Here is a 23,807-nt window from a genome sequence, read left to right on the forward strand (position 1 = left end):
TTAAATATCGATATAAAATTAGATTGTAGAAACATATTAAACTCCTAATTTTGAAGCACGTTTACGGATTTGTTCAACAATAGAGAATTTAATAGTCTGCGCAGCCAATACAACATTTACACAGTAGATCATTTAGTGAAATACATGTTGTGAATAATCAAATATTCATTTATACGCGTAAAATAACAGCCAATACTTTTTATTATGATTATTAGTACTCCTCAAGAATTTTAGTGTGCCGTGATGTATAAGTAACTTGTAGATTGCACGATAATTACGGTACATTTAAGAATAAGAAATATTGTACACTTGAAGTTAGTTTATTATCAAAGTTGCATTTACCTTTCACTTTAAATGTCACGATAGGATTAAGATTTTAAGTTACTTATTTCTAAATACTTTCCCCTACAATTACTAGTACTCTTCAAGAATCTAAGTGTGCCATAATGTATAAGGAACATGTAGATTGTACCATAATTACATTTAAGAATAAGAAGTATTGTACGTTTGAAGGTAGTTTATTATCAAAGTCTTACTTATCCTTGCATTCTAAATTTTACGAAAGGATTCAGGCTTTAAGTTATTAATTTCCAATGCCATCACTGGAAGCTCCGCTTGCAGTTGCCAATAGTTTCTCTCCAAAGCGTTGCACCGTCGTTACAGTATTCTCTTGAAGTAATCGACAGAATATTATGAAATCGGACCCACAACGACAGTAACATAAAATCTCAAGTAGCATTTCTACTCGATCTTCTCTATGTTTCTCATTTCTGATGTCAGCAACTTGTCTACAGCTTAAAATGTGTTTCAACTTCAATGAATTTAATATTTCATCGATCGGTACTACTCTAATAAATTCTTCACCGTGCTCATTTAAAGCATGTTGTAACTGTTTGGTCGATGGCGTTTGCTCCTCATTTATGGCTGTTGTATAAAAATTTGATAGAAATTTTATTTAAGAAATAGAATAATATTTCATTAACTATATCGCGAAAATATTGTTAATAAACCTAAATGAAGGCGGTACATCCCATTTAATAAGACCCGGTCTTGTATAACTTATGCATAGATCATGCACTTATAAAAACGTTTGCTTTTACTAAGCTAAAATTATGTTAATTTGAGTAAAGGACCGTACTTGAGACTGCTGTTGCGACCGTGTATCTACATAATGCAAATATAATCTACCATTCAGAATAAAATGAAATTCTGCGAATGGTTTTGTATTCATCTATTATAGACTAAATTACGAACTATAAGTAGCCTGATCTAGTTGTAATCGGCGACATAAGAATTCTTTAAGACACTAGTAAAATATCCATTTTGTAATATACAGTAATCACAGGTCGATGCAATATAGTCAATAAAAGACAATACTATATTGAAATTAACAGAAATAGAAGTTACCTGATGCTATTGTTGAACGATCTGTTTGTAGTTGATTGCTTGCGTCTGTTCGATGTGTAAATTCTTCCTCAGTTGCTAATTTTTGTTGCTTTGCAGCAGTATCAGATACCTGACAAAACTGGTCGTTACATTTTGCAATATGATCTTTTAACGTTTTCATTTTGGGATGATCTTCTTCGAATAAATTACGTAAAATAGTGACGGCTTTTTCATAATGTAATTTGGCTCGATTATAATCGCATTGACGAAAGTAGACGTGCGCTTTATTTCGGTAAGAATTAGCGGCATAAGGATGGTCTTCGCTTAAGTTCTTCCGAGTGATATTAAGCGACCTATCACACATAGCATGAGCTTCATCGAAATCACCTTGTTTCATGTTTACAGTTGCTATGCTGTTATATACCATAGCAAGAAAGGGATGATCAGGTTTTATAAAACTTGCCCTGTAAACATCTTGAGATTGTTGGTGTTTAGCGAGAGCCTCTCCATATTTATCTTGCTTATTGTAGATATAGCCAATGCATCCGTATGACATAGCAACATCTGGATGATTATCACCGAGTAATTCACGCTGAATTTTCAGTGATTGCTCATGCATAGAAAGAGCTCTATCGTATTCACCTTGCTTACTGAGGACAAGACCAATGTTATTACGCAGACAAGCAACAATAATGCGACTGTTATAGGGTTTTTTTAGGTAAATATTTAGCGATTTGTTATACATAGAAAGAGCACCATCTAAATTTCCTTGAGAATAATATACATATCCGATACCTTTATATGACTTAGCAATATCAGGATGGTCGAGACCTAGAGCTGATAATTGAATTTTGATTGCTTTTTCATGCATGAAAAGGGCCATTTTATACTTGCCTTGTTGGCTATAGACAATCCCTATGTTATTGTATGTTTCTGCAATATCTGGATTGGTGTAACCAAGAACTTTGGTTTGGATTTGTACTGATTCCTCAAACTTACAAAGAGCATCTTCGTGCCTACCTAGAGCATAATAGACATTTCCCATATTATTATAGGACTTAGCTATATCATGATGGTTTTCGCCAAGAACTTTCGATTGTATATTGATTGCTTTCTCATACATAGAAAAAGCCTCTTCATACTTGCCTTGATAGTAATAGATCTTTCCTATATTATTATTTGACTTTGCAACATCAGGATGATTTCGACCAAAGGCTGACATTTGAATTTTAAGAGCTTTCTCGTACGATGAAAGTGCTTCTTTATGCTTGCCTTCATATTCAAGAACAGCTCCGATGTTACTATGTGATTGTGCAACATCGGAATGTTCGTAGCCAAGGACTGACAATCGAATTTGCAGCGATTCTTCATACATAGAATGGGCCCTTTTAGGCTCGTCTTGACGATAGCAGACATTTCCCATGTTGCTGTACGACTTTGCAACATCTGGATGATTCTTTCCGAGGCGCTCCGATCGAATTTTGAGTGACTTTTCATACTTAATACGAGCATCGTCATACTTGCTTTGACAGAAATAGACATCTCCTATGTAACTATACGTCTGTGCAATATCAAGAGTATTATGATCGAGTTCTGACTTCTCCTGAATTTTAAGGGATAGATCAAACTTTAGAAGAGCTTCTTCATATTTGCCTTGACTAGAGTAAATAGCTCCTATACCATTGTATAACTTGGCAACATCGGGATGATTATGATCTAAAGATGATAACAGAATATTTTCCGACTTTTTATACATAGAAAGGGCCTCTTCATGTTTACCTTGGTCAAAATAGGCTGCTGCAATGTAGTTATACGATTTCGCGATAGCATGGTGATCATGTGCAAGACCTGATAATCTAATTTTAAGTGATTTTTCATACATAGAAATAGCCTCACCATGCTTGCCTTGACTAGAAAACACAGCTCCAATGTTATCGTATAAATGCGTAACATTAAGAGTTTCAGGCCCATAGATTGCTACAAGAATTTTGCGTGACTTTTCATACATAGAATAAGCATTATCGTATTCGGCCTGTCTAGAATAAACCTTTCCCATGTTATTATAGGATTCTGCAACATCCAGATGATTGTTGCCTAAGACTGATGATCGGATTTTTAGCGATTTTTCGAACTCAGAAAGGGCCTCTTTGTATTTATCTTGTTTAAAATAGATATTACCAATGTTATTATACGTCTGCGCTAGATCGGGATGTGTTTGATCAAGGACTGATTTCTGAATTTTGAGCGATTTCTCATACTTGGCAATAGCATCTTCATCCTTGCCTTGATTAGAATAGACATTTGCCATTCTACTATATGATCTAGCAACGTCAGGATGGTTTTCGTTATAGACTGATAATTGAATTTCGAGAGCCTTGTTATACATAGCTAGGGCGTCTTCATACTTGCCTTGGCGAAAATACGTATCTCCCTCGCCGCTATAAGATTTGGCAATATCAGGATGAATGTGACTAAAGACTTTTATTTGAATAACGATAGACTTCTTATAGCTAGAATGGGCCTCCTCGTACTTGCCTTGGCGAGAATAGATATTACCAATATAAATATATGTCTGCGCTATATCAGGATGATTGGAATCCGTAAAAGCCTTCTTTTGAACATTGAGCGCTTTATTGCACTTAGAAAGAGCTTCACCAAACTTGCCTTGATTTAAATAGACGTTCGCTATGCAGTTGTTTAGCCTGGCAACATCAGGATGATAGTAGCCGAGGACTGAGTGTCGAATTTTGATAGATTTCTCGAACATAGAAAGAGCCTCTTCATGCTTTCCTTGGTATTCCTTGATATTACCTATATTATAATAGGATTGAGCTATATCTGGATGATTATGATTACTACTAAAAGCTGATTTTTGAATTTCAAGAGATTTCTCGCACAAAGTAAGAGCTTGTTCATACTTGCCCTGAATTACGTAGATATTTCCTTGACTACTGTATACCTTCGCTATATCAGGATGATTATGACCATGTACTGATAATCGGATTTCCAGAGACTCCTTGTACATAGAAAGAGCCTCATCATATTTGCCTAGGTCAGAAAAGACATTACCCTTGCTATGATAGGATTGTGCTATATCCGGATGATTACGATTAAGGACTGCCTTTTGAATTTGAAGCGATTTATCGTACTTAGAGAGAGCTTCCTCGTGCTTGCCTAGGCTAGAATAGGCATTTCCCATGCAGCTATGCGAGTTAGCAACATCGGCATGATTCTCGCCAAAGACTAATAATCGAATTTCCAGCGACTTCTTATACTCAGTAAGGGCCTCGTCATGTTTGCCTTGATGACTATAGACCTTTCCAATGCTATTGCGCGATTTTGCGATAATGGGATTATTGTAAACCAGGACTGCAAATTGAATTTTAAGTGCTTTCTCATACTTAGAAAGCGCCTCTTCATTCTTGCCTTGATGTAAATACACATCCCCTATATGACTATATGTCTCTGCGAGGTCAGGGTGATCGGGATGGAAGACCGAAAGTTGAACTTTAAGTGACTTTCCAAACTTAGAATGGGCCTCTTCATATTCTCCTTGATTACAGTGCACAACTCCGATGTGATTGTATAACTTTGCGACATCAGCATGATTGTCGCCGTGGACTGCCGTTTGAATATCCATTGATTTGTTAAACATGGATAAAGCCTCGTTGTACTTGCCTTGATCGTTACAAGCTATGCCAATATAACGGTATGAATTGCTAATTTCTACTTTCTCGGTAGAACATTTTAATTCCTTGATATCTCGTGATTTTTCAAAATCAGCTAATGCTTCTTTCCAATCTCCTCGTAGACGTTTAATTTGGCCTTGAACGTCTAAACATTGAGCATAGTTGATTTTTTCTGAAAGATTTTCAGCTATTTCAAGAGCTTTTCCACTAAAATGTTGGGCTTTTATGCCATCACCACGCTGTATATATATATCGCAAAGTTGAAGATAAATCTGGCACTGATACTGATTCAACTGAGGAGTGTCTCGGCTGATGGCGTTCATTCCCTCGTTTATTCGAATATAGCAAGATAGAGCTTGATCAAGCTTACCGGCTTGAAGGTTTTTTTTACCTTCTTCGTCTAGAGATTGAAACTGTTGAGTAGATTTAGTCGTTTGATTGCCCATATTTCAGATTTGAAAAAGGAAAATGAATATGAAATAATGGAACTCGAATTGAACTATGTGTTCTAGTCAAGATTTACGTTTATTTTCGAGTTGTGACTGGTATAAAGTATAAATAAAAGTCGTTAAATAACGCAAATTGCCGATATTAACCAAGATAGCTAGTCCGTGTTTTGTATAGATACTTTGGATTTAAATTTTCTTCAATCGAGTTAGAAAAATGAAATTTTCTGCCTGTTGTATGTTCAATCTAGAAAGAAATATCAATAGACTTAGGAAGTTCTAACAAACAAATGAAAACGTAAACGTGGCAATGTCCAATGGCCTCAATTAACATTGATTACCATTAGTACCATGTAATTCTAGTAGGCAATGCCACCTTGTAGGGCCATTGCTATGCCATCCTTTATACTAAATCATTAATCTTAAGCTTATGCGGTTTACTATGGGTGTCTATGGCAATAGCCGAACAAGAGGTAATCCTGTTAGGCCAACGATATATCCTATGGAAGCACTCGCTAAAACTTTCAGCATACTGATTCGATATGTACAATTTGAAACGCTTAAATGTCCAGGAAAGGGAAAATTTTCTATAAGCAATCGTCAAAAATGTAGTGCTGTATCAAGTATGATACTCGATACTTTTGATATTGACCGGTTTAAGCTAAAAAATGCTCTAGCATGTTCAGTATGGCTTCCCAAGTGTCTGCAATAAACTCTATAAATTTGGGCCAGAAGCAAAGGCCATTAATCAGATAGTTCTTAATCGTTTTCGATTTCGATCAAGGAGTAAGCTATGGAGATTGAGAAAATCTAGATGCGTGATCTTTCTTTAAATGTCATGAGCTGGTAATAGAATATGTTGTTTGAAGAAAATCAGATTGCTTTTTATACTTAATCGTTTCGAATTTCGATTAAGGAACGAAAAAGTTATAGAGATGAAGAAAATCTAGATGCCTGATCTTTCTCTAAATATCATGAGCGGGTAATAGAGCGTGGGGTTTGGAAAAGATCGGACTGCTTATAAGTATTGAACCTTTAATCGTTTTGGACTTCGATTAAGGAGTAAGTTATAGAGATGGAGAAAAATCTAAATGCCTGATCTTTCTCTGAATGTCATGAACTTGTAATAGAACATGGCGTTTGAAGTAGATCAGACTGTTTAAACTCCTATCGTTTCGGATTTCAATTGAGGAAGGAGTAAGTTATAGAGCAGGAGAAAAAAATCTAGCGGTATGATCTTTCTCTAAATATCATGAGCTTTTAGTAGAACATCGCGCTTGAAGAAGATCGGACTGTTTATTAACATTAATCGTTTCGGATTTTGATCAAGGAAGGAATAAGTTATAGAGATGGAGGAAAATCTAGATGCCTGATCTTTCTCTAAATGTCATGAGCATGTAATAGAATATGGCGTTTGGAGAAGATCGAACAGTTTATTAAACTCTAATCGTTGCGGATTTACATCAGGGAAGGAGTAAGCTATAAAGATGAAGAAAAATCGAAATGTCTAATCTTTCTCTAACTCCCACAAGCTTGTAATAGAATATGGCGTTTGGAGAATAACTGACTGTTTATTAAGCTAGTCATTCAAGTCCATCTTGAAATGATGGATAAAGATAGTGCGGTATTAGTTGCGGGCAGATGCGAATAGAGTAGGATACTATAGGTATCACTAAATCATACGTGGCCTCTAGATGTTATTTCTGTTGTTTAATATCGCTTTGATTATGTTATATGAAGATTGTAAAAATACATACAGTACTATGCCATATAGTAAGCAAAATTAATTTTAGAGAAATTAAATTGAAACGTAACAACTTCATTTCAATTTCAGCAGCCGAAATCCATGCAATGACAACTATCTAGTCTAGTGAAGTCGTAATCGATTCCTTGAAAAGATAATTTTTATCTTAATTCATACTGCAGCCCTAATCGTACATCGTTAAATCAATCGATTCTCAAACTCCGATGACAATAAGGGTGCTTGAGAAATGCTTTACTTAGAAATAAAATTGAAACGCATAGAACATCACGAGAATAAGTTTACGGTTCTTCTGATAGCTGCCTCTAACTCGTGGTATTTAAAACTGACATTTCTCTCGAAGACTTGTTCTAAACGATAAAACTTTATAGATGAAATAAACTATCTAGAAAGGGGTATGATTATACGTCTACCGGCACAAATGATAGCTAACAATTCAATAAATTGCCTCAAAATAGATGGTACTATAGCAAGTCTACTCGTGGCTCTAACGGTTACTGCAATCTCATGGGTCATTAAGATTGACTATCGTCTTTATTTAAACGGTATTTGAACCGGTTAAAATCGTAGTACAGTAATAAAGTAGCCTGTAAAGAAATTTGTGACAATCGGCACACTGGTATTTCACAAATTAAACGTGATTTTAACCGATAGGGCGTTAATAATTATTTCTAACCTGATGATAAATTCCTTTTTTTAATTATCTTCGATCCTGATCGAAGTATGCCGCGGTAGAAATTTCTGTGAACCGGCATACCACGAGTAATCTTTATATAAGGTACAAAGAGTAAAATTTAAAATAACAAATGCATCCATGCATGAATTGATTATGAAAAAATTTGTCTTAAATAAATAAAAAATGATTGAAAGCAAGGTAATTTTGCACACATTAACGAGGAAATTACGGTATAGCAATAGGAAAAAATTAATTGATGCGTCAAACTGTTTTACATTGAGGCTTAAACATCGGTCTAAAATTCTCCGCTAGCTGATTATTATAATGAGTTGCCAATACTAATTTGCATATATCCCCATATTTTAATATGCCATTAACTTAAATTATTTAGGTACTGTAAGAGTAATGGAGTAGTGTACTATAAGAGATAGTAGCTTGAAACTAGATACCACATTGTTTAACATTGGCTATAATTGCGCTAAATTCGAAAATTGGATAGCAGAAGTGGCATAGTTGTAGTACTCTTTAGATATTTGAATTACTCGACAATTGATACTGTCAATAGGTTACTTACACTAATATTTAATATAGTCAGTAACATGCTCTAACAACTTGCAAAGGTCCTTTAATAACTATGCAATGAAAATAAGCATTCCTGAACAGTCACAGCGTATAATTTAATAAGCAAAATTACCAGAAAATGGATCAGATCGTTAATCTGATACTGGACTTGCGATCATATGATTAGAAAAATGTATTACTTGCTAGAATTGTCAGCATGATAGACTGTAATCATTAAATGTGGACTGAGTAGATGATTCGATCTTGAATGTATGAATTTACTGTAATGTATATTTATGTCCATCATAATCACGTAATGTAATACCGCTGAAAATATCGTCATAATAAATGATTTTTGAAAGTATGTGCACTGTTTTTATCCTAACTAGAACTTCTACCGTCACATACATATCGTATACAATAGTAACTTATGCCATAATGATGCAGGTATTTCAAAAAAGTCTAAAATTTGTTTAATCGATCGCTACTTTATTATTTGCAAAATTAGTAAGGAATAACTCAATGATCAGATACGATCAACTAATAACGGTACACTACACCTTAGTAAGAAATGATTTCCGGTACTATATTTAAGTTTATTGTGCAGTCAGTGAGTCTCTAATTTTAGTTCATAAAAGTTTCTAATCTATAATATCTATCACTTTTACGCTACATTTTTTGTTAGGTTAGTAATGCTGCAAGCAATCAGTACACCGAGTAATCATCATCTATGACCGTAATTCAGTGCTGTCGTCATGAACTATTACACTATTCCGATGAAAGGGATTTGATCACTTAAAAATGCAGTAATCATAATTACTTTGGTTATCTACGCCAAAGGTTTAATAACGTACTCAAATATCTTTGTAGTTGCTTGTAAACTACCACCACAGCTCAATTCCGCAAATAGCCTCAATAGATTGTAGTACAAGTAGTAAAGAATGTTGCTGGCGCTCTTTAGTGGACAATTCTTAGTAATAGCAATAATCTAATAATGACGTAAAGTAATTGTATTTTTTAGTCTACACCAATAAACAGCCAATAAGTAGTAGGCTAAAGCTCTTAAGATACTAGAGATACCTTCCAGTCTAGTTAGAACTAAAAATATGAACAAAGTTTGATATTTTATTCTACACTATTGAAATTTGATTAACACCGGCTGTAACCGGTTGCTGTGGTATTATAGCCGTAGATCAAGATGATAAACTCAGATAACTAATCCTATCCATTAATGATCGAGCATGTGAAGAGTTTATTCGAAACGGCATTACTTAGGTGTTTATGCCACCACTAAAAACATAGCTGATTTTATCGCTGTGGTAACTGGTATATTACTTGAACGGAACAACTAGTTTTCGTACTAGAAACTTTATGTACTGTAGCAGCTACATTATTTATCGTTACAAGCAATTGAGTTAAGGCTAACACTTGGATGATCATAGCATAAGGTCAGTGTTGCTGTTAGGTTGTGACACAATCATAAGTAAGATGGCGGCGCTAGACTTGAGTGGACTAGGGGTATCAGGAATTATATTCAGTCGTTGGGATAGTTGCATATTATTAGAGGATAATTTTTTAATCGATATTCTAAGAGCTGGCTGTGTACATATAGCTTACCTGGTCAAAGTTCTACTATTGTAATATTCAACAATATAATTTAGGTAATAACCCATCTTTAACCACTACACTGAAAGGCTAATTATTGGGTGATTAGTTTATAGAGTAGAGCTAGAAGTAGTACGTTATTACATGGGCTTACGATCGTATGATAACAAAAATATTCTGCATGCTAGAATTTTCAGCGCGTTCGATTGTAATATAATCATCGCTTGCCGACCGATTAAATGATTCGATCGCATGATAACGAAAATATGGTGTATGCTACAATTTTCAGCGCGATCGATTGCAATCTTATCATTGCTTCAGGACTAATTAAATCTTGATCGTATAAAATCGCTTTAATGTATATTTATGTCCATCATTATGACGTAATAATAAGCGATCTAAAGTATACAAGCTATTTTTATTCTTAAATTTCTACCATTACGTATATACCATATGCAATAGTGGCTTACGTCATGATGATGCAAGATATTACAGAAATAGTCTAAAACTTATTTAATAATCGCTACTTTATTATTTGCAAAATTGACAAGGAATAACTAAATGATCAGATACGATCAACTCATTACCCTACGCCTTAGCGAGAAATAATTTCTAGTGCTATATTTAACTTTATTGTGCAGTCAGTGAGTCTCTAACTTTAGCTGATAAAGGTTTCTAATCTATAATACCCATCACTATTACGATTCGTTTTTGTTACGGTAGCAATGCTGCAAGTAATCAGTACATCTGGTAATGATCGTCTATGACCTTAATTCAGAGCTATCATCATGAACTATTACACTATCCTGATGACATGGAATGGATCATTTAATATGCAACAATCATAATTATACTGGTTATCCACGCCAAAGGTTTAATAACGTACTCAAATATCTCTGTAGCTACTTGTAAACTACCAACATAGCTCAATTTCGTAAATAGCTTCAATAGATTGTAATCCAAGTAATAAAAAATATTACTAGTGCTTTTTAGTGAAAAGTCATCGTAGGAACAATAATTCACAATGACGTAAAGTAGTTATACTTTTCTATCTACACTATTGATCGAGTATATAAACAATTTATTTAAAACAGCGCTATTTACGCATTTATGTAGTCATTAAAATTATGTAGACGCTTTTATTACTGTGGTAACAGCAATATTACTTAAATAGAACATCTAGTTTTTATACTAACGACATTGTGCTTGCTAACCGCCACATGATTGATCATAAAAGGCAATTAAATAAAGACTAATACTTGGATAATCATACCATAAGGTTGGTGTTGCTATTATGCCACTTTTCAAACTAACACAGGCAATGGCTACAAATATCAGTAAACAGTAATTTAAATTATTTATTTTAAAAATTAAATGGAACATAAAATTTACATATTGATAGCACTAAAGCGCCTCATAGCAGTATTTACGATACTTAGCAGATAACTGTATTGAAATTAGAATGAAAAGTCCGAATATTGTAATTAAAACAAAAGGATACTAGTTTTTCATTGTTAAACAATTTTATGATACTTACTTAAATCAAATAGTCACTAATCTAATTTTACTAACCCTTACTATCTCTTTTGCAAGGAAGAAATTTAATATACATGATTTGATATAGCGATAAAACAAAATAAAAATTTGAAAGTTTATCCACGTCGCCTGTCCATAGTTCAACTGATGATTTTTTTGCTCATGTTGATCTAATGATAAAATAAGCGTATGAGAACCATGTTAAATTTAATATTATTAAATAATTAGATTAAGATGAAAGATTTTCTCCTAAGTTTTCCTAACGTTATAATATTTCTAATCATAAACTAGCTTACTCCTATTTCATAGTAGTTGTAGAATAAATAAAATTCGTAACAAAATATAAAGCACTCATAACATTTAGCGTTAATCTGAATAGCCATTATTAAATCGGCTAAAACTACACCGTAGTAAAATTTAGTCTGAATAAAATTCCTATATTATATCTAATTTATTACGGTACACAATAATGCTTGATTACTAAAAGTACATTAACTAATAACTAGCTAAAAACATTGACAATCACAACAGCACTTAAAATATCGGCATCATAATTAGCACTTGAGAATATAGTCACAAAAATCATATCGGATTTACTTCACCGAGTTGAAGCGTAGTATACAGAAACAGCCAACAATACTTTATATCGATCAATCTATAGTATACTATAACAGATATAGCTATATTACACGCAAAAACAAGAATTCTTGATCTTAAAACATAATTTTACTGAAGATACTTACTTATTGATGCCGATCCTTTCTGCTAGGGGACCAAGGTCGCTTTTAACTAAAGCATCGATCAATTTTGGCTTTGTCAGTTTACAAGTTGGGTTTTTGTAGCATCGGTATAACATTTCATAGCATTGTTCTTCAATACCATTTATTTCTTTAGCAATTTTTCTAACTTCGTTGTAGTCCATGTCTAACTCTATAGCCAACCTTCGCCAGTCTACGCCTAAATCTCTATAAATTTCTTTTATGCATAATAAAATATCTGTAATAAAGTAAAGTAGTTGATATAAATTAGGTCCCTTTAACAATTGTTTATTAACTAATAAGAATAGTTATGCGAGACATCACGGTTTCATTTGCAAAAATATATACGCATAACATTAAATAGATTTAATATTATATCTTGCAGTTACTTTAAAATAGCCCATTAATATAAGCGCTTGTAAGGTATACTGTACTCTAGCTGCAAGGTTAATTTAGTCATTTTAAATTATTACGGTACTAAAATAATCTGCATCGCCGTCGATATTTGCTCCAACGTTTTAATATTAAAATAGTCAATTTTTTGCAACCTTCAGTGGATTGCTCACTACTAAATATTAGTTCATTCTGCAATCAATATTTCGCACCAACATTACCCAAATGATGAAACATATTTTATAATAAACTAAAATAAGGCCTTAACATGTTTACTTAGTAGTAAGGATAAAATTGATATACAATATATAAAAGTTACCTGATGAATGAGCAGGAATATTGATGAAATGTCGATCTTTTATGTCGTCTTGTCCATGATCCCGAAAAGCTACGGATACTTGTCGCATAGTAGCAGCTTCATCAAGTTGTTGTAGTGCATCATGAGAATCCGCTATATTATCGTATAAGCTTGCTATTTTGGGATTACTATCGCCAAATAAAAAATTTAAAATATCCATCGCTTTTCGATAAAACGATAAAGCATCTTCAAATTTACTTTGACAAAAGTAAATTTTAGCCTTATTTCGATAAGAGTTGGCAGTATAAAGATGATTTTCACATAATTGATCCCTACTAATTCTCAATGAACGCTCACACATAGCCAAAGCCTCATCATATTTACCTTGCTCCGTATCGATAATAGCAATGCTATTATAAGACATAGCAATGATGGGATGCTCATTACCAGCAAACTTTCTGACGTAGCTTCTACATGACTTTTCATGCATCGCGAAAGACTCTGCATACTTTCCTTGCTTATAACGAGCATATCCCATACAGCCATATGACATAGCTATATCAGGATGATCTTCACTTAATGACTTCTTTTGAATGTTAAGCGATTTCTCATGTAAACTAAGAGCCTGATCGACTTTTCCTTGCTTACTGTAGACAAGGCCAATTTCATTATATAACCGAGCCACGATGGGACAGCTATCACCAAGTTTTGCAATATAAATCTCTAGCGACTTGTTATACATAGCAAGAGCGGTGTCTAATTTATGTTGAATGTAATATACATATCCAATACTGTTAAAGGATTTCGCGATATCAAGGTGTTTATTATCGTGAACTGTTAATCGAATTTTGAACGACTTTTCAAGCGAAGAAAGAGCATGATCATACTTGCATTGATATGTATAGGCAACTCCAATATTATGATGAGACTCTGCAATATCCGGATGATTGCTACCTAGGACCGATAATCGAATTTTAAGTGACTTTTCATGGTTAGAAATAGCCTCTTGATACTTTCCCTGACTCTGGCATACAAGGCCAGTGTTGTTATATGACTGTGCAATATCAAGATGGTCATGGCTAAAAAAAGACGTTTGAATTCTAAGTGACTTTTCAAAGTTAGATAAAGCCTCATCGTAGTTGGCTTGATCATTATAGATAAATCCTTTATTGTTATATAACTGTGCAATTTTTGGATGATTGTGGCCTAATGCTGAAGATATTATTTCGTATGATTTGTCGTACATGGAAAGAGCATCTGTGTACTTGCCTTGATTGGAATAGACATCGCCTTTATTATTGTATGATTGTGCAACATCAGGATGACTGTGACCTAGGGCTGCTAATTGAATTTCAAGTGATTTCTCATACATAGATAGAGCCTCGTTATCCTTGCCTTGGTTCTTGTAGACAATTCCGATGTTGTTGTAGGATTTGGCAACATCGGGATGATGGTGACCAAGAACGGATAATTGAATTGCAAGAGATTTCTCATACTCTGTAAGAGCTTCCCTATATTTGCCTTGATTCATGTAGACAAGACCCTTACTATTATAAGACTGTGCAACATCAAGATGATCATAACCAAGAACTAATATTTGAATTTCGAGTGATTTATTGATCATTAAAAGAGCTTCTTCATGCTTGCCTTGACTAGTAAGTACAGCTCCTTTGTTATTATATGTTTTTGCGACATCAGGATGGTGATGACCAAGGACTGATAACTGGATATCAAGTGATTTCTTAAACTCAGAAAAGGCCTCATCATATTTGCCTTGATACTTATACACAATTCCAAACTTATTGTATAACTTGGCAATATCAGGATGATTGTGATCAAGAACTTTTTTCTGAATTTTGAGCGATTTCTTGTACTCTGAAATAGCCTCTTCATATTTACCTTGATTACACAAGACAGATCCCTTATTACCATGTGATAAAGCAACCTGAGCATGTTCATAGCCTAAGGTTGATTGTTGAACTTTGAGCGATTTGTCATACTTTGTCAGAGCATTGTCATATTCACCTTGATTCATATAGACGAGACCAATGTTATTATGGCACTTGGCAACATCAGGATGATTGCGACCCAGGATAGACGATCGAATTTTTAAAGACTTCTCATATACGGAAAGAGCCAATTTATGCTTGCCTTGAGCATTGTATACATTTCCTATGTTGTTGTATGTCTTGGCGATATCAAGATGATTTTCACCAAGAACGCATGATTGAATCTCGGTAGCTTTCTCATATTCAGAAAGAGCCATAGTATACTTGCTTTGATTAAAATAAACTGCTCCTTTGCAATTATATGTTTTTGCGACATCTGGATGATTACTACCAAGAGCTTCTATTTGAAGTTTTAGTGAATTTTCATGTTGAGTAAGAGCTTTGTCGTATTTTCCTTGATCGTTATAGACAGCTCCAAAGTTGTTGTAGGAAATTGCAACATCTGGATGATGATGACCAAGAACTGATAATTGAATATCGAGAGACTTTTGGTAGATAGATAGAGCATCTTCATGCTTGCCTTGATTAGAATAGACATCTCCAATATTATTATAGGACTGTGCAAGATCAGGGTGATTACCTTCGAGAACTGATGATTGAATCTTTAGCGCCTTTTGATACTTAGAAAGAGCCTCAACATCCTTACCTTGGCTTTTATAAATACTTCCAATGCTAATATACGTTTTTGCAACATCTGGATGATCGTATCCAAGGCTCATATGTTGAATTTTAAGTGCCTTGTTGTGCACAGAAAGTGCTTCTTCGTGATTACCTTGATTGTTATTTGTATTTCCCATATTATTGTAAGATTTTGCAACTTCAGGATGTTCGTAACCGAGAACAGCTCCTTGAATTTTAAGAGACTTGTTATACATAGAAAGAGCCTCATCGTACTTTCCTTGGCAATCATACACCTTTCCCTTGCTGTTATATAACTTAGCAATATCAGGATGCTGATGACCAAAGACTGACGATTTAATCTTGAACGATTTTTCATACTCGGAAAGTGCTTCTTCATACTTGCCTTGATGAAAATAGACGTTGCCTATGTTTTGTAAAGACTGTGCAACATCGGGATGTTTGTCGCCAAGGATAGATAATTGAATTTTGAGTGCATTATTGTGCAAAGTAAGAGCTTCTTCGTGCTTGCCTTGATCATCCTTAACATTTCCCATATTACCATACGACTTGGCAATATCTGGATGATTGTCATCAAAGACTGCCTTTCGAATATTTAACGCCTTCTCATACATATCTAGAGCTTGAACATGTTTTCCTTGCTTAGAATAGACATCTCCCATGCTGGTACGAGTCTGTGCAATATCAGGGTGACTATGATCCAAGACTAAAATTGAATTTGTAATGATTTTTGATGCTTTGAAAAAGCTTCGCTGTATTTGCCTTGATTTTGATAGACAATTCCCATATTATTGTGGCATTTTGCAATGCCTTGATTATTGACATCGACGGCTGACGTAAGAAATTTCAATGAATTTTCATACGAGCTAATAGCTTGGTCATATTTACCTTGATGATTATAAATTGTTCCAATTAGACTATGAGAATTTCCGACGTTTAATTTGTCGTCACTAGAATATTTTAATTTCATATCCAGTGATTTAGTATAATCACTTAAGGCTGCATCCAATTCCCCTTGTAACTGTTTAATTTCGCCTTGTCTATCTTGACATTTAGCGATTTTCATTTTATCTTCTAATTTTGCAGCTATTTTTTTCGCTTGCAGGCACCATTCTTCGCCTTTCATCCAATCACATCGTTGTATATATATGTCACTAAAACTAAGATAAAGTTCACATTGAAAGCGATCAAGTTCATCAAGGTTATTAGGGCTTCCGGATATAGTTTTAATCATTTCATGGATTTTATTATAACAAGACTCTGCTTCGTCAAGCTTGCCAGATTGGTAAAATTGAAGACCGTCTTCGCGTAGAGCTTTTAACTTTTTGGAAATCTCAAATTTACTCGATTGATTGCCCATTTTTTATTGCCTAAAGGAGAAAAGATCGATTCGATGCTAATTATTGTTAGAATACACTTCAATTTGTAACTGTGAAGATGAATAAGTGGAAAATTATAATCATCAATTCAGTATTCCAAGATGGTCACCGTTAACTGGTTAGATTGCTTCGATTTTAGATGAGTTAAAATTGCTTCTTGCTATATGTTACCGTACTCTACCTGTCTACTGACTGTATAATATGCATTCGTATAAGGCCATCAACCCGGAAGCAAGCGCCCGAAGTTGAATATCATTTGTAACATATAAATACTATATATAATAAGGATGCATATAATTAACATCAAATTAGCATAATATCCTTTAAATATTACCATATGATGACTATAAATTTCATACCGCTGAAGGTAACTGGAAAATTACGTAATGATCTCTTGAGCATTGAGCATTCTACTCTCCACTTCAATTTAATAATAGCGATAGTTGATTTTTGTTAGCACGTTTCTAGCTGGATTTAAGATCAGAGTCTAGCATAAAACGAGAATCGTGTCAAGCTTAGAATGGGATCCAAATAGTAATGTAGGCGACCATTTTCCTCTTCTAATTCTCTATCTTGGATGGGGAATGGAGCGGCTATAGTAGCAATAAAAACCAGTAATGGCTACCATGGCGACTATGACCAGGGCGTTGGCCAGTAATTACCTATCTGAGTATAAATCTGCGGTACTTTGCTTTCAGTACGTAGTAGATTTAAATATTGGTTGCATTATTATTCAGTTTATTTAAAGTTTGTATGCAAGCAATGGTGATTGATATAAATAGAAGTGATAGCTGTAGTTTCAAATGCAGCTATCGAATCTTCAACAGATTCTATGGATTGCATCTATTGCTATACCTTGACTCACATATCATAAAGACACGACATAGTACGCTTGGCTAAATCATTTCTTCCTGGAAAATCAATACTAGATCTCGATCAGGATTGGACGCGCATCTGCAAGTTTATTCATTATCATTGGCATTATATCTTGATTGATAATATGTGATAATTTTTATTAATTTGTGCCTTTCTTTGCTAGGGGCGGAGGCGGAGGGGAGACTACTTTGCATTCTAGAATGGCCGCACCTTACCTACAAAAAATAAGGGATGCTTCTAACTGGAGCATTTTAATTTTCTGAGATATTTTCACAGTCACTACAACCTGTAGCTTTTCTATAACTGACAAAGAAAGCTGTAGTTTATAGCTAGTATCGACAAAATCGTAAGCAACTAGCGTCTACATCATAGAGAATACGAACAAATTATATATTTAATTGCACGACAACTGGATCCAGGAAACCGCTAGAATATTTAATTGATATAAATTGAGGAAATATAGCGCTATTAAAATATTATTTTCAATTTTTCCATCTTAATAGCATCAAGATCGATTATTTCAGTCAATTTATTGATATTACTAATTTAGTTACATATAGGCCACTCTAATTGGGCTAACAATAAATTTAAAAAGGAAACACATTTAAAATTCTTTAAAATAAGTAGCCTTTTCTATCCAATTCTTTTACATTACGTGAAATAGGGGTGTCCAAGGTTTGTAACGTGCAATAATGCCATTACGTATAAGTAATTCTTTAAGGTATTAAACTGCTAAGATCCCTAAATGCAATAATTTATCTTAAAGTATTTATTTACAAGCGAATTAGAATAATTATTATTCTTGACAAAATTTGTTAAATAATCGTTCTATTTAATGCTAGTGTCGTCATCAGTTTACTTACCAGCTTATCATTTATTTCTACTAACATTATTCATCAGAACTGTTTCATTGATTAATGGCAACCTGATATTCATTTGCACCGTGCAAGTTCAAAGAGTTCTTTATTAAAACAAGGGGTCGATTAATCCATCTAATCTGTAAATATTCCTATAATGTTACTTCAATATGCTGGAACTATTATTGATATTGGATTTCTTTAATCATACACGTAAGATGCCATATGGTTTAATTTCATGAATTTGTACCAGTAATTAACCTTTAACATTAGTCTTACGATACCAGAAATAGAACTGCTGTGCTTGATATCTTCTGAAGCCAGATATGTCTAATCATAGCCAATAAATAAATAAAAATAGAAAGCCTTCATTGCTATAGCTTTCAGTTAAACTGCTTGATCTTGCTATCATACATTTAGAAAGTCCTCATGTTTTTATACACAACTTAAGCATTACCTACTGTAACGTGGTATATAAATTATTTATTATTAAGACACTAATCTATACGCTTTTGCAATCAACTCGTAATTTATAACCTGTAAGCTAAGTGCTACGTTATAACAGGGTTCAATATTTATGTAAATCTCAACGATACTCGAATGACTATAACCAGTGCAGTAATTTGCAGAATTTGCAATTTAAAAATTGGAAATACAATTTCAATATTGGTTAAGTAATTTTTCGTAACGATAACTACTCTCTCCAATTTCAAGTGAAATTGCACGAAGACGAATTGATTGGATACCTAGCAGAAATTAAAGCACTTTTTATGTCTCAGATTCTCGGTGATGTGTATTTTGTTAATTAATAAAGTTAACAAGGAACATCTCTCTTAAATATGTACAGTCAGGGAAATTTAATGTTTCCACCAATGTAGCTGCACGTTGTTGCAGTGGCTCCAATATACACTATACAGTAATATAAATATTCGAAATATAGTAAATTAATATCGTTGTAGAATGGAGTACAGGATTAACTGTTTGACAAATTCAAGTGCTAATTATTTGGCGTAAGTCCTATCTCAATGTCTGAAAATTATTTTCAAGTATGGAAATAGAATGAATGACTCCATTACACTGCTATATTGTAACTATTTTTGTCTGACTTGCCGCAGATGTATTAGTACATTTTAAATAGAATTTAATATCGGAACCTGAAGCATATTTTCACACTTTGTCATTGTTATGCTGATGTCAAAGCCAGATGGTAACTCCGACCGCTTCTTAGGTCGTAAACAAGAACTGATGAGACGATGTTTGTGTTAGTAAGGATTTGTCTCGATCAACAATTCAGATTTAGTCTAAACATGCTGCAGAAGTGTTAGTGCCTATGCATTCATTAGCATGTCTTTAATGTTGAGAACTAGTAAATTGAATAAAAATACTGGTATAAGAATATATGTCAAAGCATTCACGATGGTGTTATTCTATATTTTTCCTTATTAAAATTTCTAGTAGTAAACTAAACTAGAGTACATACAATTTCATCGCCATTCAATTTAATCATGATACAAGATTGCCGCCTATTAACACCCATAATCATATTATAAACAGATTGTTTGATCCTTTTGCGGGTGTTAAAAAAAAAATTTTCTTTGAAAAAATAAGATCATTTTCTGAGAAAGATGGAAGCATCCATTTCAAGAGATACACCACGCATTTCATTTATATTTAATTTAAATTTTATTTTGATTGAGTTGAAGAAAAATCAGAATCTTTTTTTGACTTTGCACTGCATTGAATAATGTACGCGTATACGACAAAAAACATTTAATGTAAGTTTTTTTCATAGATTTATAAAAACATCCAGTTTATGGGGATTCCATTTTCGAATGGAGAATAAGTCATGGCAGGGGGACTGATTACTGACGTAGCAATAATTTATGGCAGCCGATAATGATTTGGCTATAAGTAGAAATAACATACAGCAAAAAGCAATATTACTTAAATACAGTGCTATTATACAAATACATGAAACAGGAATTAAATTTTTGTTGGCAATTATAATCAGATAACATTTTGAATACACTGCAAAGGAAAAAAATTGTGAAATAATAAAGCAAAGACTTCCGTATAACATACGAGTAGACATCGGTAAATATAACAAATAATAAACCATTCAATAACAATGCAGTCCATTAGTCGAAATTTATAAGCGGAACATAAATTTTAAAATGTTAAATACAGTATATCATTAAGAATGTTTATAAGGTCCATCCTTCATAATTATTCTTATTTGCATAAGACAGTATTTTCCTGCCCGAATAACAATTATAAATGAAAATTTTATGTACTTATCTAGAGGTCATACTTGAACATAGGGAAAGAAATAATCTCAGAGTCAATCATTCATTATAATCGTGAGAGACAATAATCCATTGATATCATGCGAACCAAGTGCAAAGTCCTATCTTGACACTTGCAACCCACATAGGGTGCACAGATTTTGTTTATTAATCAGATGAAGCGATATTATCAATCAATTATGCCATAAGCTGAAAGGAAGTCATTATTCCGATATCTATTTTCTTAACTATGTATTAATCTATCATATGGATTTAATGAATCAAAATCACGATGACAATAACCAGGAAACAACTCATTTGCATCATTAGAATTCGTTTAGATTAACATTTAGTACTGATAAGTAACACGATTCGAAATTAGGAAAGAGCTCGTAGATTAGCAAAAAAGTTACAGTATAGAATATTTATTGAACCAATTCTATCAGGCTAGTCATCAATGTCATTGCACCTGATTTGGTTTTAATATTGTTATTTCCAAAGCGCATAAAAAAGCATGCAGAAGGGATCAAATTAATTTGATTTTACACACTAACAAATGAATTACTCGCATACAATTTTTATTGCATAATGTAAGATTGATATGCTAGTATATAGAAAAAAATCTAGGTGTACATTGCATGCTATTATTAATACTTCATACCATTGAAATTGTTTGAGAAAAAGTGATTGAACCCAGATATGTTAGTAAAATGAAAATTTTTAGTGTTTAAGCATAAACAGAAACATTTATAAATAGTCCTTATATATACGTTACGATCAAAAGTCTAGAAATAAACAGACTGAGATTGACATTAATCGGAAATTAAAATTTAACTTTCGCCATTACAAGATTGAGCTTCTCTCATGTAATAGGATTACAGAATTTCTTTCCTTTTTGTGTAGTGTACAATGTACAGTATAATATATAAGCTTGTTGTATATTTTTAAGCAAAGATAGATAATATCCAAAGAATACGGATAAAGTCAACGATAGATTTGCAGTTGTTAGACACGAAACAGCGTAATTGTTAAGCAAATAACAGGATGGACCATATAATAACTCGTATATGGATAATAATAATAGTAGAAAGAAGGCAGGTGTAATGACCAAGTCTCATTTCTGCCAACCTTAGCAGCAAATAACGGTACCTCTAAACTGTGCAACTTCGTAATCTTGCCAACAATCTTGTTTTAAGTAAATTAGTGAAAGGGTACATGAACGCTATCTTGTACCATCATTGCTTTCTTCACTAATGGAAGAATGATAGTAAGTGGTAGTAGTCGTTGAAGAAGTACCTGCCCACCACTGTCTCAATCTTGAAGCAGGAGATTCACCAGAGGATGATGACCTGGTTACTTTAAAATCGACCAGAAATCGATCGCTAATCGATTGCAACTCTCTTCCAATTTCTATTTCGGTTGCGAGGGAATGACGCCGCGGCCTCACTTCTTCAATTTGATTCTCTGCTGGTTCATCATCATCATTTAGTGCCATTGCTGATGAGACGCAAGCCATATTCTGAATAATTGGTACAGATTGAGGTCTACGAATTAAGGAGGTTTTCTTTCTCAGTGATAGACGCTCAGAAGATTGCCGAAATGAAAATGTCATCTTTTCTTCTCTATCATCATCATCATCATCATCATATAAATCGATTTCGAAACGGTTTCGTCGAATTGATGGAACATCAATTGGATCTGATTGAGGCAATTTTTTGCTGCCATATTTATCTAATGAAAATTGCTGATCGTTTGCCATTATGATATGAAATGTAGTTTAACATAGAATGCAAAGCAAGAAATTTTACACTGCCTGGCAAATTGTATCCAATTTTTAACGTAGACTGCAAAGTACAGAACTTGTTGTATTGGAAGTAATTTGTTCCAATGCTACAGATGGTATTCCGTAGTCTCTAGTTTGTGCTGTAATTTCCCAAATCGAAACAATACTAGTATTGTCGTTGATTACTGGATTAAATTGTAGTGCGATTTGCTAACTTTAAAATTCTCCAGGCAAAATGATCTTTTCAATAGCAACCGATGCGCTATCTTTTTAATGATACTCGTTGCACGGAAAAATAAACCCTATATAGTCCCAAGGTTGTAATCCGGCTTTCGAGAAACTTATTATACAGCTTCTATGATTGTTTACCTATTTGGATAGAAGGAAGTTATTGATGAGTACTTTTACGATATGAATAATTGAGCAACATTTTCAATTAAAGAATAAGCGAGAAATTGTTCAAATTCTACAAGTACGTACTGCAATCTGCTAATCGTATCCAATCGAGTCGAATGTAATAACAGTTACTGCATTCAATGCGTTTCTGGAAAGTTGGATGGTTTTATTCGCTACCTAGCTTGAATCACAGTAGATAAGAATAACAAGACGGAGATAAAAGGTGGAAAAATTGCTTGATCGTTTGAAAAGAAGGTGGTTGTGGACGCCTAATCAATAAAAAGATGATAAATGATCGTCAGTGATGGACAGATGATGACATATAGGATCAAAAAACAAAGGTTTTCTCCAGTTAAATTCGGTTGGCAAAGTAAGTTTGTTGACGCAATTTTTGTATCGTAATTCGGCACTGCTTTAGCGTTATCGAATCGTTTCAACGTATTTACTCACTTCTACTGTATTTGTTGCTTATT

The 23,807-nt window shown here is 33.6% G+C and overlaps 3 protein-coding genes across 3 annotated transcripts; all 3 read right to left on the reverse strand.

Moving 5' to 3' along the window:
• Positions 1-583: 583 nt before the first annotated feature.
• Positions 584-5,521, reverse strand: TRIADDRAFT_61371 (uncharacterized protein; the record flags this gene model as incomplete). Its single annotated transcript, XM_002117331.1, has 2 exons — positions 584-924; positions 1,408-5,521. The coding sequence occupies 2 exons, from the start codon at positions 5,519-5,521 to the stop codon at positions 584-586; spliced, it is 4,455 nt and encodes a 1,484-aa protein (XP_002117367.1).
• A 5,813-nt stretch (positions 5,522-11,334) lies between these two features.
• TRIADDRAFT_61372 (uncharacterized protein) lies at positions 11,335-17,118 on the reverse strand (the record flags this gene model as incomplete). The annotated part of the gene is made up of 5 exons (XM_002117332.1): positions 11,335-11,450; positions 11,958-11,959; positions 12,405-12,657; positions 13,132-16,464; positions 16,647-17,118. The coding sequence occupies 5 exons, from the start codon at positions 17,116-17,118 to the stop codon at positions 11,335-11,337; spliced, it is 4,176 nt and encodes a 1,391-aa protein (XP_002117368.1).
• Positions 17,119-20,656: 3,538 nt separating this feature from the next.
• TRIADDRAFT_61373 (uncharacterized protein) lies at positions 20,657-22,914 on the reverse strand (the record flags this gene model as incomplete). The annotated part of the gene is made up of 2 exons (XM_002117333.1): positions 20,657-20,775; positions 22,452-22,914. 2 exons carry the CDS (start codon positions 22,912-22,914, stop codon positions 20,657-20,659), a joined length of 582 nt encoding a protein of 193 aa, XP_002117369.1.
• Positions 22,915-23,807: the final 893 nt, after the last annotated feature.

This window comes from Trichoplax adhaerens, genomic scaffold, assembly GCF_000150275.1.
Source record: "Trichoplax adhaerens TRIADscaffold_23 genomic scaffold, whole genome shotgun sequence".
In the NCBI taxonomy this organism is placed as follows: Eukaryota; Metazoa; Placozoa; class Uniplacotomia; order Trichoplacea; family Trichoplacidae; genus Trichoplax; species Trichoplax adhaerens.